Raw genomic sequence first — 16,406 nt, 5'->3', positions numbered from 1 at the left:
GGGGCTATGTGAATGGGGGGGGCTAAGGGAACTAATGTAAAGAGGGGGATATGATGTGAAGGGGGGCTGAGGACACTGATGTAAAGAGGAGGCTATGATGTGAAGGGGGGCTGAGGGCACGGATGTAAAGAGGGGACTGTGATGTTAAGGGGGCTTTGATGTGAAGGGTAGGCTGAAGACACTGACATACAAGGGGAACTGTGATGTAAAGGGGGGCTTTGATGTGTTATAGTGCAAACATGAGATTCGGACCTCTGCTGAAAGAAAATTTTACTACTGTAACCCCATGAAATTTAATTCAACACCCCTGCTGTAAATGATAGGAGGGTTTAGTTCCACTTTAAAGTTCATGACAAGGGAGGAAGGAGAATTGAGTGGTGAGACTGGGGTAGGTTTTTTCACAGGCTAGCCTGATTGTTCTTCCAGAAAGCATACAGGGGTTTTTACTAAAACTGGTTCACTCAGAATCTTGTGCACTTCTGCAAAGAAAACAATCTGCTTCCAGGTTGTATTGCTAAAGCTTAATTGAACAAGCTGAGGTTAGAAGCTGATTGGCTGCCATGCACAGGGGCACCAGATTCTGAGTGAACCAGTGTTAGTAAATAAACCCCACAGTGATGTGAGGGGCTACATTTTTCAAAATGGATGTTTTAAGGTATGTATGGATGCTGCCAGTAAAGAAATGGAAAGTCATTATTTTTCTACTTGCACACATTTTGCCTGGAAATTTTTTTGAATGTTTGTTTAAATTGTGAAGGAGATATATTGTTCCATTATTGCCCAGAAAGTTTTAGAGCTTTGTTTATGATCAGTGCTTGCAGTAGCATTTAAATATTTATTTGTTTTAAATTTAAAGAACTCTAATTGCTTCCATGGAAGGAAGAGCCAAGTCATTTATCTGCCCAGCGCATCTCAGGGCTTGTCACAGCAGTGGAGACACTTGTAAATCTTAACTGCTGTATAGAAGGGGAGCCGAGAGAGGCAAGTCACGCAATTCATGGTACAGCAATGGTAATCAGGGTGTGGAGAGTTAGGGGCAAACTAGGACAGGAAGAAGTAAGGGCTCGTTCACACTTGACTGTTTTACCAACGCTTGCCAAATGCCCCTATAGCGTTTGGCAAGCGTCGGTCCGGCGTTTGTGGAGCGTTTTTTAACGCTCAGCAAACGCTCCGCAAACGCCGCATGCGCGGTTTAGCAGCGGTTGCTAGACGTTTGCCGAGCATTAAAAACGCCCCACAAACGCCTATAATGAAGTTTGAATAATGTTACCCCTCTGCAAACGCCCCGCAACCGCACCGCAAACGCCGGCTGGGCGTTTGCGGAGCTGCATCATAGACTAGAATAGGAGGCTTCAACACCTCCTGACTCGACCAGAGGCGTTCCATTTTGACGCGACGCTAACGCTCCCGTTAGAACAGCACCATGTGCTGCAATGTGCAGAATTGTCAGAGGCATTTGGGAAGCGGTAAAAATGCTTCCCAAACGCCTCTCTGCCGCCTGCACACAACGCTAGTGTGAACGTAGCCTTACACACTATTACTAGCAACACACTAGTAACAATCCACACTTAGGTTAGGTTCACATATATATGCGGGCAGGGTCGTGGATAAGGGGGTACCACCAGTCCTCCTGTATGGGGCCCAGACCAGCAGGGGGCCCAAGTATCTGGGTGAATTGGATGTGGGTAGGGAGGGTGATCAGCACGGCGTGGAATTATTGGAACCGATCCCCTGCATGGATCTTCTTGCAGCTGAAAGCTGGATTCTTCTCCTCTTCCAGCTGCTACAGAGATAGTCATGCAGGGGATCGGTTCCAGTAACGGCTCCCCCCCACTGCACCCATCACCCCCTCTGTGCACCATACGTTTCCCTCTGCTGCCCAGGACCCCCCCCCCCCCCCGCAGTGCTGCCAGCTTTCCTCCTATGCTTCCCACCGGCAGCTGGAAGCACACAATAGTTTCCTTCAGGATGGAGAGTGGGGGATGGGCCCAGTAAATAGGTCACATTTACCATACTCTTTCTTTCCTGAATGAACACAAGGAGTGATTGATTCTGATCACTCATTGTGTTCATTCGTAACTGAAGCCTCTTAAACAGGTCGGCTGTATGGGGCCCCGTGGTTTCTAACAGCAACCCTATGTGCGGGTGTGGTAGTTTGTGTAAATTGTGCACATTCCTTTACCCACATTTAGCCACACAAAAAATGTACTGCTTTAAGAAAACGCGTGAGGTGTTGTTAACTCCTAACTGAAAAACATGGTGCACTTTTCCTGGATGTACAGTCCAGCTCAAGCAATGCGATTGGCTGAAAAATCCCTGTGGCAATAGGGAAACCCTATGGCGGTGTGTATTAGATATAATAACAAGGCTCTCGTTCACTAATCTGATACCCATCTGACAACATTGCAGCGTTCTATAGCACTAGCATCACTATAGTAACACGGCAAACTTCCAACCCATGAAAACGAATGCAATCATGACTTGGGAAAATCGGCACCAGTTTGGTTTTGTTAGCACAGCTCTGGTAAGGCATGGTAAGAGGAGGGTATCTGGAGTGTAACATGGCATTTTTTCTACCTTGGTTAACACGGCACTATTTCCACACTGGTGGAGATGTTGATGTGTGCCTATATTCTTTTCATTTATCAATTATTCAATACCTCATTTACAGACTGTTAATAAATCATAAATAAATAAAAGGACACACAGCAAAAATCTTAGACATGGACTAGGCTATTTGGGCTAACATACACTTTGTTAGGTCTCACCGAGATTATTCAGGATTATTGAGGAGGAGGTTTGTCACCAGTGACAACTCTACCAGTGGGACAAGGTCAACATGATGACAACACTGCAGTCATTTCACTGCAGGTAAATAAGCATTGTCACCCTATAGCACCAGGTACTGGCAGGATTGCCAGGTATTTAAAAATAAAATTTGAAAATATGAAAAATTACACTTAAATATATGCTGTTTGTGTAATAATTTAAAGATTTTCAGTTTGACTATAAGGCTGGATGTGAGCTATTTTACACATAATCTATTACTCTCCATTGTTCCCGAGCCTATTTTTGGGTGCCCTTTATAAGATGATGCAGGTTATTTCCCTTTATTAAAGCAGCCTGGAGAGAACTTACGAAAATTGCATGCATCCGTCAATTGCCTTGGTAGGTCACCGAGCCTAGGGCTAGAAAGCACCAGAGCTAATGAGTGACATTGTTTAATTGTAAACCTTTTGATGTAATTGCGGTGTTCAGCTAGAATCCATGTTCAACCACTTCCCTTTTTTTAAATTTTGATTTCTCTTATTTATTGTGATTTTATTTTATGTCAAAGCAGTCTTTTAGTACAAAATCATAAAGATGAGATGTGTTTTTTCTGTTTGCAGACGGTTGTTGTGCACAAGATTGTGGTCTGTGCAGTCTCATTAGCATTTTACATGACTGCCACGCGGATATTACCAGTAGAGTACAATATCGATGAACACTTTGTAGAGACCTCATCAGTGCCCACAAAAGTAATATATCTCTACCTGTCCCTAATGGCTGCAAGACCAAAGTATTACTTTGCCTGGACCCTTGGTGAGTTGGCTGGAAAATTAGAGAATTCTGACATCTTGTGGTCAAATTGAGATTTGCAGTACTATCTTCATTCAAATGCTCTGGGAAGTCGCTGTTTTGATATTTGCTCTTGCTTATAAATGAATCTATAACTGCATGTGCTTTCTATCATGTTCTATAATTCACCTGGAAACAACTGATTAATTTCCTTGTTTAGAAGCGTAATATAATAAATACTTTTGTTATGTTTTTTGTTAAAGACTCTGTTTAACAAACTACACTGCTCAAACAAATGAAAGGAACACTTTGAAAACACATCAGATCTCGGCGGGGAAAAATCTCATGCTGGATATCTATACTGATATGGACTGGGTAATGTGTTAGGAACGTGATGATGCCCCATCGTTTGATGGAAATGAAAATTATCAACATACAGAGGACCGAATTCAAAGACACCCCGAAAATCAAAGTGAAAAAATGATGCAGCAGGCTAGTCCATTTTGCTGAAATTTAATTGCAGCAACTCCAAATGGTACTTAATAGTTTGCAAGGCCCCAAGTGCTTGTATGCATGCCTTACAACGTTGGGGGAAGCTCTTAATGAGATGACGGATGGTGTCCTGGGGTATTTCCTCCCAGATCTGGACCAGGGCATCACTGAGCACCTGGACAGTCTGTGGTGCAACTTGGCAGCATCGGATGGACCAAAACATGATATCCCAGAGGTGTTCTATTGGATATAGTTCAGGTGAGCGTGGAGGCCATTCAATGGTATCAATTCCTTCATCCTCCAGGAACTGTCTGCATACTGTCACCACATGAGGCCGAGCATTGTTGTGCACCAGGGGGAACCCAGGACCCATTGCACCAGTGTTGGGTCTGACAGTGGGACCAAGGATTTTATCCCGATACCTAATGGCAGTCAGGGTGCTATTGTCCAGCCTGTAGAGGTCCGTGTGTCCCTCCATGGATATGCCTCCCCAGACCATCACTGACCCACCACCAAAACGGTCATGCTGAACGATGTTACAGTATCCATGGCTTCCCAGGACCCTTTCACATCTGTCACATGTGCTCAGGGTGAACCTGCTGTCACCTGTGAAAAGCACAGGGCGCCAGTGGCGGACCTGACAATTCCAGTGTTCAATGGCAGATGCCAATCGAACTCTATGGTGCCGAGCAGTGAGCACAGGGCCCACTAAAGGACATCGGGCCCTCAGGCCACCCTCATGAAGCCTGTTTCTGATTGTTTGGTTAGAGACATTCACACCAGTGGCCTGCTAGAGGTCATTTTGTAGGGATTTGGCAGTGCTAATCCTGTTTCTCCTTGCACAAAGGAGCAGATACCGGTCCTGCTGATGGGTAAAGACATTCTGCGGCCCTGTCCAGCTCTCCTAGAGTAACTGCCTGTCTCTTGGAATCTCCTCCATGCTCTTGAGACTGTGCTGGGAGACACCACAAACCTTCTGGCAATGGCACGGAGATGCCATCCTGGAGGAGTTGGACTGCCTATGCAACCTCTGTAGTGTCCAGGTATCACCTCATGCTACCAGTAGTGACACTGACCCTAGACAAATGCAAAACTAGTGAAAAACAGCGAGAAAAAATGAGTAAGGAAAAAATGTCAATGGCCTCCACCTGTAAAACCATTCCTGTTTTGGGAGTCATCTCATTGTTGCCCATCTAGTGCACCTGTTGTTAATTTCATTAACACCAAAGCAGCTGAATCTGATTAACAATCGCCTCTGCGACTTCACTGACCAGATCAATATCTCAGGAGTTTAATTGACTTGATTCTATACTCTGATTAAAAAGTGTTCCTTTAATTTTTTGAGCAGTGTATAATATACAGTATATCCTGTTAACTAGCTGAATTTATAATGAAATATAAGGTGTTTTACAATACTGGAAAGTAAATGAATCGATCATTGGTCACCTAAAGTTAATCTTTAATCAAACTTGTGTCCTAGCAGCTGTAAGATTTCTCTGTCTTCAGGTGATACACAGAGATAAAAAGAGATAAAAACAAAGCCTCTTACATACATTATATCTGTTTATCTACACAGCACATAGGAACAGAGCTGAGGCTGTGAATCACTGGCTGTGCTAGAGGCCCCTCCCTGTCACCTCTTTTCTCTTGGTGTCAGGAAAACTTGTCAGAAGAGACCAACACCCCGGTCACATCAAGCCCGACTTTGAAATCGTATGACTTACAGTGAAATCGCACGATTTCAAAGTCTGGGGACATGCCGATTTCAGGTGCGACTTGCAAGACATCTGACACAGTTGTCTATGCAAATCGCACAAAACGTACTGCATGTACTGATTTAGAAATAGATTTGACCGCTGTAATTGTGGACAATAGGGTGCGACTTGGCATACGATTTGCAAATCGCGTGCCAAGTCGCACCCAGTGAGACCGGGGTGTAATGCAACTAGCAGAGAAACAAGGCAGCAGACAGAAATGACACTTAATTCTCTGGAGTGAGACAAGGACACACTATAGATTGATATGCTTTGTTCATATTTCACAGCTGAGGATTACAGCCAGTTTAAGTTCCAGGCTTGAACTAGGATAAACAGTGTGAGAGGGGATATTTTTGGTGTGTGATAGCTCAATTGCAGTTGTTGGCACACATTTTGGGAGCCTTGAGCCCATTACATTCCTGAATGGTATAGTTTGATCATAGGACCTCTAGTCTGAATATCAGTTCTATGTTTTAAAACTGAATTTGCAGTTGGACTGGCTAGCTTAGTATCGCACTAAAGAGATTAGATTCTATAGGCACAGAAGCACAGCAAGCTGGGGACAAAGACGCTAAAAGAGCAATGCTACACCAGTACACTTACAACTGAGAACTAGAAGAGGAGGTGAAACCGGTGCCCTACTCTGCACTTTGGTGCTAGATGTATGGCCCCAGAGTGGGTGAACTGTAAGCACACATTGCATGATTTCACCAGCAAAAATGCACATGCCATGCAGGAAACACAATAATGAAGGCTCAGCCAGATGGTTCTGACAGGCAGGATAGTAGTCTGGAAACTTTTATTATACACAGGAATGCATTACTAATAGTAACTTAATGTCTGACTTGCTCTGTGCTTCCCCCGGCCAACCTCCTACCCTAGGGCGATGCCCTTTATTGTCTACGAAAAAAAAAAAAAACAGTCTTGTCTGCAGTGTACTGTTGCACTTTGGTGAAGTGTACTGATGCCACTGTGAATGTTGGGTGCTGAGGTTATTGTGCTTCCTGTGATAGGTATAAAAGATAGTTTTAACATATAAAGAGATGTACTGTACACACCTCTGTCAAACAACAGGAGCCTGCCTGAAAGGACACCTTCAAAACCCTTTGTAATCATTTAAATGCAGGTTTAAAAGGGTTGTGGAGTACCTATGAGGAAGTGCGGTAAGGTTTACAGCTGCACAGTGAGCAATGTATACTCCATTTTCAAGAGCAACTCTAAATTTTCTTTTTACAAAATAGTCAAACTATGGTGAGTTGACTTAAGTAAAACTGCCTGAGCTAGTCTGGTTAGGTAATAAGTAGGTTTGCACTGATCAGTATATTTGAGAAAGTGGGTGAAAACGTCTACAAAGCTTTGTGGTCCTCTATTTCCGTACAACGAATCAACAACAAATTGTACATTTTCATTCGCTTTTAGCCGATGCTATCAATAATGCTGCAGGATTTGGATTCCAGGGCTATGACAAAAATGGAGAAGAAAACTGGGATCTGGTTTCAAATCTGAACATTAAACAAATAGAGGTAAGTGGCTGTTGTCTGGCAATAAGATAAATGTCAAAACTGGATATTAAAATGTAACTAAACCCTAGAGCAAAAATGCAGTATGTTGCAGCTTACCAGTCATAGTTACATAGTAAGGCTGGCCATACATTATACAATTTTCTTGAGATTTTTGGTTTAGATTTACCAAAAACTATATAATAGGAGGTCAAACCTAACAACACTTTCAATTTTATCCAGTTAGGCAGGCTCTTGCACTACATAGTTGAAGGTAAATCTAAAGGAAATTGGGCAGAAAATTGTATAGTGTATGGCCAGCGTTAATCTGGCTGAAAAAAGACAAAAGTCCTTCCATTTCAACCATTTAAAAAAAAAAAAAGTTATAATCCTATGTCCACAGTTGATCCAGAGGAAGGCAAAAAAACCCCAGCAAAGCATGGTGTACTTTGCTCCTGCAGGGAAAAAAATTCCTTCCTGATCCCCCCAGAGGTAATCGGATATTCCCTGGATCAACTTTACTTATAAATGTTAGTATCCAGTTATATTCTGTGTATCTAGGAAAGAATCCAGGCCTTTGTTCAAGCAATCCATGGAGCTGGCCAGAACCAACTCTTGAGGGAGTCTATTCCACATTTTCACAGCTCCTACTGTGAAGAAACCTTTCCATGTTTGGAGATTACATTTGAAGTCATGTGATGGCTGTATAGGTTTTGCTTTTTTGCACCTTTTTCTCCCAGTTGGTGATCCTGCCAGTGGATAATTCCTGTCCTAGGCTGACAATCCCACTCACTGTACTGTATCTATAGAGGACTAGCCTTGTCACCCTAGAAAAGGAAGTGTTTTAGGACTACAGAAGTTCTCCTCTCTATTAGGCTCGGTTCACACTCCTGCGTTCTTTCAAAGTCACATCAAAGTCTTATCAAAGTCATACTTCAAAGCTGCACTGAAAATCGCACGACTTTGGAGTCGGCTAGTGTGAACCGAACCTAATGCATACTTTTTTGCACTTACCAAGCAGATGTAACAAAGCACTTTTAATATAAAATATTTAACAGACCAAACTGTAGTAAATAATAGAAGCTCACTGTTAGGGTTTACATACAATACAATCTAAACCTTAAAGCTGAACTCCTTCTTTGTATTGCATACTTAGATTGACCCAGATTAGCACAATATAAGTTTGAATATTTCTTACATGATAATTGGATGGGGAAGGTGAAAATCACGGTAGTAGTGAAAGCTACTACAGTGACAGCTGCGATCTTCTGGGTCCTGCTTGGGTTCTATGCAAGGCTTCTTCTCTGCACTCTGACCACAGGGGTGCCGCCACCATGCAGTGCCGGTTCACATATGTGCTGATTGGATGCTGTTTGAACTGCATCCAATCCACATGACGTGTAAAATAACATTGCTTTCCATGGTGCCTGTTAACATATGTCCAGTGCACTGGCAGTACGGATTCAGTGTGGATTGAAAAAGAGTCCTGTACGATTTCTGAGCAGTGCGGTCCGGTTCAGGTGTGGATTACAGGCTATTGACTTCTGTGGGAACCGTTTCTAAGCCGCACATTTTCAGTTGTGAACAGGATAAAATCGTGACCTGAACCTGATCTAAACCTGTTCTAAACCTGATGAAAACCTGACCTGAACAACAACTGAAACAATTAGCTGTGAAACCTGAGCTTCAATCCGCACCGCATGTATGAATCCACACTTAGAAAACAGCTTGTATTTTTTTCAATAAATGCAAGGTGTACTGTGACAAATTGGACATCGTAACAGACCACCCTCCTCTCAACCTTGTCCAATCACAGAACACCTTGTATTAATTGAAAATATATAGAAGGTGTTCTGTGAATGATGACAGTGCAAAGTGAACAACCTCCTGTGGTTAGTGTGCAGAGGTAAATTCAAGCAGGACCGGAAAGATTTCACAGAACTGTTCAAGTGCTGACTACTTCAGTAATTTTTCAGGTTACCCAGTGGCCCCTCAGGTATGAGATCTGTATACCTACATTGTGCCAAGCTGGACCAATGGAAGTATGCAATACAGATAATTCCTGTCGTTCATCTTTAAAATCCATACAGGTATGTGTTAAGCCCTATTTGCTCAGGACTTTATTTCTCATGCTGATTTACCTGTAATGCATCAGTCCATCTCAATTGCTTTGGTTGATAGTCTATTGATTTAGTAAGCCCTTTTGCCTACCTGTTTGTACTGCAGGAGAGGTGCTCAACACACCACTGTAGTAACTTGCTGTCCTTTACAAGAAGTATGCCTAATGTATCCCTTCAATGGTTCTGCTTTATCACAGGCACTAATAGGCACCTCTCACATGAGCGGTTAGATTTCAGCTTTTAGCTGCGGTTACAGGAACTTATTTACCGCAGCTAAATGCAGACAATGCATCCCTATGGCTCCATTCACTGCATTTAGCAACGTTTTCATAACATACGGTTTTATAAAAAATAAAGATGACAGAGTCCAGGAGCGATGTACCGCAGCTATCTGTACGTAAACGCAGTTAATCGCAGTACAAAGAAAAAATAAGTAAACAGTTGCTATAGAGAAGGCAAGAATTTACTACCGCAGCTAAACGCAGCCGCATGTAAATGCACGTAATCTCAGATAAAAGCAATGTACAAACACAAGTGATCTCTGTGCTAGGAGTGTTGGAATTTCAAAATAAATAAACATGCATTTACAAGCGGCAGAACAACCGCCTGTGTGAAAGAGGCCTTAATCTTTGAACCTGTCTTTGAAGTTCGTATTTGATGCATATTTGATACATGAAGCATATAGAAAAGTCATGGATCTGAGTTATTGTTATTGACCTACAGTAATCGCTGGGGTGACAACACTTAGGGAGGGAAGGACAGCAGTAGCAGCCATTTAGGCTCTGCTGCAGTGCACATGTGCTGACAGGGGATATACTGAGAGAAGGAGGGAGCAGAGTATAATTATATGTGTCATTAACTTAAACAGATTACATTTACCTGTTATTGGGGTCAGGTCACTAAGAGATAAATACAGCATGAATTTTTTAGTTTTAATTAATCAAGCTGTATATTCCTCAGAAGCAGACAATTCTTGCGTTAACAGCGGAAAGTGAAACATTAAGCAGCAGGATTACTACCACTGCTAAATGTTACAGCTTCTGCTAAGGGATACTGTTTGTCAGGGTTCCCGAAACCACCGGCGTCCTAACAACCAGTCACTCATCCCTGCTTGGCTAATTTAGCATTTAAACAGGTAAAAAAAAGAGGCAGGGATAGGGTTGAAATAAGCAGTGTTTCCCCCACAATCTATACCAGTCTTCAGTTTTCCAACTATATATCTTACATTTTTCTTAAAAGTTATCCATTTGCTATCTATCTATCTATCTATCTATCTATCTATCTATCTATCTATCTATCTATCTATCTATCTATCTATCCCATGTTTTTTCTGCAATTATACAGTGAGAGATGACAGCTAACTCTGGCAGTGTCAGCCTACTGCAATGTATAGAATCTTTGGTTTTCATAGACTACCATGGTATGAATTGCTTGGCTCTCCTTCATTAATCAGAACACAAGCTATAATTTGGGCCTCCCTCGATGCAAATCTTAAATAAACATTAAGTGGAAAGTGTCCTTTAAAAACAAACATTTAATCTGTCTGTGGCCAGGTATTATTGAAAATATATGTTAAGATTTAAAAAAAAAAAAAAAATACAAAAAATGTTTAAATAAAGTATTTAAACAATCCAATAATTAAAAGCAAAAAATTAAACCTCAACATTTACACCCCACAGTGAATTCCTATTAAAAATTCATCTTGTCTCTGCTCTGGGCATCCATTTCTCAAAGTCTCCTCCTTGTATCTTTATGGATTTATGGACCAGAATCCTGTACTTATATTGCTTATAATGGTCATACGACAGATACTTTGTCCTTTGCTTTAAAATACCATGCACATGTTCCCTCTTGTGTATCATAATTTCCCATTTAGTGTGTGCTATATACTGTTTGTTACAAGGGCATTGTATGCAATAGATGGCCCCTTTTGTATTGCAGGTTATTAGATCTTTAAACAAAATTTTTTTTGTCCTGGTAGAAATGCTTTGTTTTGTTTTGCTGCATTTGAAAGCCTTACATTACAAATGCGTGAAGCCCCCTGTAATATGCAGTATGCCTCCTTTCTGCTTACTGCTCTTGTTTTTAACAGTGTGGGGAATTTTTAGGGCTAGGTTGGACAAAGAAGGAAGGAAAGGAGAGGAATTTGTAACTCCGAACAAATAGTTCAACAGGCAACAACCACTATGATATTTTTAACCTAACCTTATATAATCTAACAGATGCTTTAAAAAGTTACTAAATAAATGTTTAAAATTTACAGTTACTAATTGAAGACCTGAATAGCCCCCTCAAAGGGACAAACTAAGTTCCAGATCATGTGGTTCTACTGGATCAACTTCTCCTTCAATAAAGAATATAGACAGCTTCTTGCCAGCCCTACTCTATCTTGTCCTAAGCAGATGCCTTCCCCAGTACACATCAAATAACTGACCCCCTCCATCAGTCTTTTTCCAAATGCTCTTTCCTGCCCTCCCTCTTTTCCTTCCCATCCCACCCTAATTCCTCCCTTTCCCCCCCTCCCCCCCCCCCCCCCCGTTACTTTTTTATTCTTTTTTTTTTATCCTCTACCCAGGATGGGTTTCCTGGCTCCCTCTGTTTCTCATGCCCCCTGGGCTCTACTCTATTCTTTTTTTTCTCTCTGGACTTAGCTACATCCTCCCACCCCCCACACCTCTCTCTCAAAAGCTGGCCTAATAGTAAGTCTGATCATACTTCCCTCACCTCCCCTACCAGCTACAGTAGCAGCTCCCTTCATTTATTACCCCCACTTATTTAAGATAAACTAAAAATGTATGCCATCTTGATTATGCCTCATTGACCCATCCCCTATCTTTGTGGACATGGTAGCTTAGCTGCCGCTGATGCTTTTGTTCAGTTTGTTGCTGGAATGTCTCTATACCATTAGAGTTTTTACCATAAAGTGTAACTTGTATCTTATTCACCCCTAGAATGTACACATTGTACTGTTCCTGATTTTTTTTTCCTTTTATAAAAAAAAGAATGCATGTAAAAAATGCTCTGGTTTGAAAGTTAAACAATGTCAACACATTCATACAAGTGAACACTTTCTAAGAAAATTATGTGTTAAAAAATTATTATCTAAAAAATCCAATTGAATCAAATACCCTGAGGGGTGACAAACATGCTATACTGAAACCTAAATCTATATTTTAAACAAAATTAGAGATTGGAGTTGGTTTAGCAGCATTTTGGGAATTAACAGTTGGAGTCATCAAGAATTTGGATACAAGCCAAAGTAAGGATGGCAATTTAAATAGACAAGAAGGGCAAGCGGTGAGATCTCTATCCAAAAATTAAAATTTGTTTATACTCCCAGCAGATAAAGGGAAGGTATAGTGTTCGGGTTTAAATACAATAACCCATAAAGGGAATGATTTAGGAATTCTCAAGAAAGCTGAATAAAACTTTATTACTAACAAAACATCAAAAATTCCAGTATTCGAAAATCTACCTAAAATCCAGAAGGATCTTAACAATGCCCCTAGATGTTCCATTTTCTCAGAGATATGGTCTTTAATATCTAATCTCCAATATATATATATATATATATATATATATATATTTTTTTTTTTTTTATTTATTTTTTTTTACAGTAGTATGTAGTTGCTATCCCTGCATTGAAAGACATTACTGGATGTTCATTACATTTATCCTCTATGTCCTGGTTGAGGGACTACATTTTAGGCACTTTGGATGTTACATCCCTACGTATATATTAATATTGACTATGAAAGAGTTTGTGAAGCTATTACATTGTTCCTACAAGCAAAGAAATTGCTTTATTTGTTTAATACAAGTTTAAAAGAGTTTATTTTGGAAGGCTTTTAGTCCATACTCACCCAACTTTTTTTTGGAAGGCCAATTTCTTCTGTCTTCAGACTTTTGGCACAGCTATGGGGATGGGCTATACCATATTCTGTATACCGTATTTTATGGTATATTGAAAATCAAAATTCATCTAGAACCAAGAGATGTATGCTTTGGGCCACTGGAAATATATAGATTATGTTAATTTCTTCTAAAAGGGTTCACATAAGCAATTGGATAAATTTAATTATACAAATCAACACGTAATATTGCTCAAATAAAGAAAAAAATAGTAAAGTGCAACCCTTAAATAATTATGATTAAAACATCCTTATTCAAATAATACCAATCAATGGCCATCTTGCACAAAACATAAAAAAAAAAACCTCCAGAAACAATTTTTAAAAAGTAAATGTGTAGCTTCAAAACACTAATATTGATAACGAAGTCCACAATCCCAGTGCTGTAAATCCAAAAGTCCAAACATGCAACAGCAGACCTTCTTATATAAGTGCCAATCCCAGAAATTAGTGCCACGCTTGATCTTCCACCTATAACTGAGTGGGTTTCTTTAAGAAGCTCCCCTTCTGCTGTGAGCTGGTAATGTTGCTCAAAGGAACATAATACAATAGCCCACAATGTAAAACTGTTTAAGATAAAAGTTCACATTTTTTGCCAGAAATGCACTCATAAATACAGGACACTCAAAGGTGTCTAATACACATAATGAATGAACTGCTGTTTCTCCTCACTACTCTTCCGGTCTCTGCCGAAAATGGAAGTGACTTCACCTGGCTTCTTCAGACACTAAATTCATATTAATCTGTTATTTTTTTTTTGGCAGCACAGCAGTTTTTTGACACGCTTTTAGTCAATATTATCCAAATGTTTGGTAATCATTGTGGATGCATTACTTTATCATTTGGGAAGCGCAGGAGTCTCTTATTTGTTTTGAATTATTGGTTACTTTGAGATACTTAGGAATATCTGTATTTGAGACTGTAGCAGCTACCATTTTATGACAAACGAAGGGCTTGTTGACACTTGTAGGCGATAAAAACAAATGATTGAGTTGTGTCTTTACTGCCCCCCCTCTCCCCTACCACCCCCTTAAGCTGAAAAGACAGCTGGATGAGTTTGTAAACATGCCATGGCTGCAGAAAAAATTCCCCCCCGTGTCATGTTCAGCAGACAGTCCAGTGCCAAGCTCTACCCTTCAAGTGCATGGAGTGGTGTGGCAATTACAGTATGAGAAAAACACCTCTGAAAAGCAGTTCACCGTGGATTGCTTTTCAGAGGGGCAGCCAGGCTGCTGCCTGTGTAAACCTAGCCTCACTTTCCTACTCTGTTTTGCATCTCTATTCTTCTAAATTTTTAAGTCTCATTCACACATGTCCCCTTAACTCAGTTATTAGGTACTTCAGTAATATGTAATTTCTTTGATAAAGACAGAAGAGGGACGTATTTTGCTATCGCTAATGGCATTTTTCATTTCAGTTTTCAACAAGCTTTAAGATGTTTATTGATAACTGGAACATACAGACCGCACTGTGGCTCAAGAGGTATGCCAGCTTTTTGTTTCTCTATATTGCATTTCTACAGCCATATTTTTCTACTATATATACACCAAACATGTACAAAGAAGTCTGATTTATAAAAACATCCACTATTTAGAATGTATCCATTTTCTGAGATACACTAGAACTATTTTTTTTATAGCTTTTATAAATGAGCCCAAAAGCAATTTCATTTCCTTTTGCTTGTTGGGTTGCGATGGTGTAAAGTTCCTTTTAAATGTACAGAATGCTTGGAGAAGTGAAACGCTTATTCAGCAACTTGGAGTAAAGTACAATGATGCTTTGCCAAGTGCATGGATGCTAAGATGGATGCAGACACATCGCTAGGCCATGCTGCTGGAGAGAGAATTTATCTTCCACAAAGCTAAGACTTCATAGTGCATAATTTCAAAGACAAGCACCAATGTGTAATGTTTAGCAAGAGCCCCTTCCACACAGGTAATCGGTTTAGAACTACCTGTCAGTTTTTCAAACAAACCTGATCGGATGCTCTGTGTAGGTCTGTGGCCAGGCAGATGTAATCGAACATGTGTCCATTTACATTCACTTACCTCCAAGTCTGTAAAGGTCAGGAAAAAAAATGGAAAAGGTCTGCATATTTGTCCTTTTTTTCCCAACCCAAACGTGACATGTTAGTCTGATGTAAACCGACACAACTCCTTTTACATCCAGCCACCCATAATCTAATATACGTCTATAAAGCTCCTTTCCATAATTGGACCTAAACACTAAACCGCCAAAGATGTCACAAAAGTGACTTCCGTCTCATTCTGCTCTGATTTAGCAGAGGATCTGTTCATGGATCCCGATGATACGACCGGACGACACCCATGTGAAAGGGGCATAACTGTTCTTGAGGTTAATCATTTGTGAGGTATTATTGGGAATAACTGTATGTCCTTTGCTCCTCAGAGTATGTTATGAGAGAGCCACCTACAGTCCTACAGCTCAAACTTTTCTACTATCAGCTATATGGCACGGCGTATATCCAGGATATTACATGACCTTCTTCACTGGCAGTTTGATGACACTGGCAGCCCGAAATGTAAGTAAAGATGATCCAGATAGAATTTATTTGCCCACAAGCCCAGCCCTTTAATATACATTATAACCTGTATTTCTCTCAGGTCAAAACACTTCTCCATTTTGTTTATCCACCTTTGTTCTTCTTTTTTGGCTTTGCCAGACTTTAAATGCTGAAGAATAGACACCTAGGTATGGGGTCATGGGACTTGTATGGGGTGTGCTGAACTACACATCCATAAAATATGTTTTACAGACTTGAGAGTTTACAAATGGAGCATGTTTTATTTAAAATGAACATCTTCTAGTTCCACTTAAAATAAGTCAGTTATCTGATGTTTTCTAGGCTGTATGTAAGCAGGTTGCAATGTAGCAGGGGAGTTAGGGTTAATGTTTTTCCTGGGTCTTTTGCTTGGTGGGTTTCTTTGGGCCTGACTAACTGGTTCTGTGTCTATAAATGAAGGGCAGTGTTCCGGAGCTGAGAGCCTGAAGCTGAGCTCTTCTTCTTGGGAAGTTGTAGCACACCACTATGCTAATTTCTGGGAGCCT

General features: G+C 40.7%; 1 protein-coding gene across 2 annotated transcripts in view; it reads left to right on the top strand.

The window, feature by feature from the left end:
* The window catches only part of MBOAT2 (membrane bound glycerophospholipid O-acyltransferase 2), a 358,785-nt gene that overhangs the window by 320,446 nt on the left and 21,933 nt on the right, over window positions 1-16,406 (top strand). For both annotated transcript variants that reach the window (XM_089672019.1, XM_089672020.1), the window contains exons 8-11: window positions 3,390-3,582; window positions 7,227-7,330; window positions 14,755-14,819; window positions 15,747-15,879. In XM_089672019.1, coding sequence (XP_089528145.1) covers window positions 3,390-3,582; window positions 7,227-7,330; window positions 14,755-14,819; window positions 15,747-15,879 — 495 coding nt within the window. The remainder of the gene's footprint in view (window positions 1-3,389; window positions 3,583-7,226; window positions 7,331-14,754; window positions 14,820-15,746; window positions 15,880-16,406) is intronic.

Source organism: Staurois parvus, unplaced genomic scaffold (assembly GCF_062004578.1).
Source record: "Staurois parvus isolate SC_StPar_1 unplaced genomic scaffold, SC_StPar_1.0 ptg000118l, whole genome shotgun sequence".
In the NCBI taxonomy this organism is placed as follows: Eukaryota; Metazoa; Chordata; class Amphibia; order Anura; family Ranidae; genus Staurois; species Staurois parvus.
Note: the sequence above shows the minus strand (reverse complement) of the source record. Positions and strands in the feature narration are given on the sequence as shown.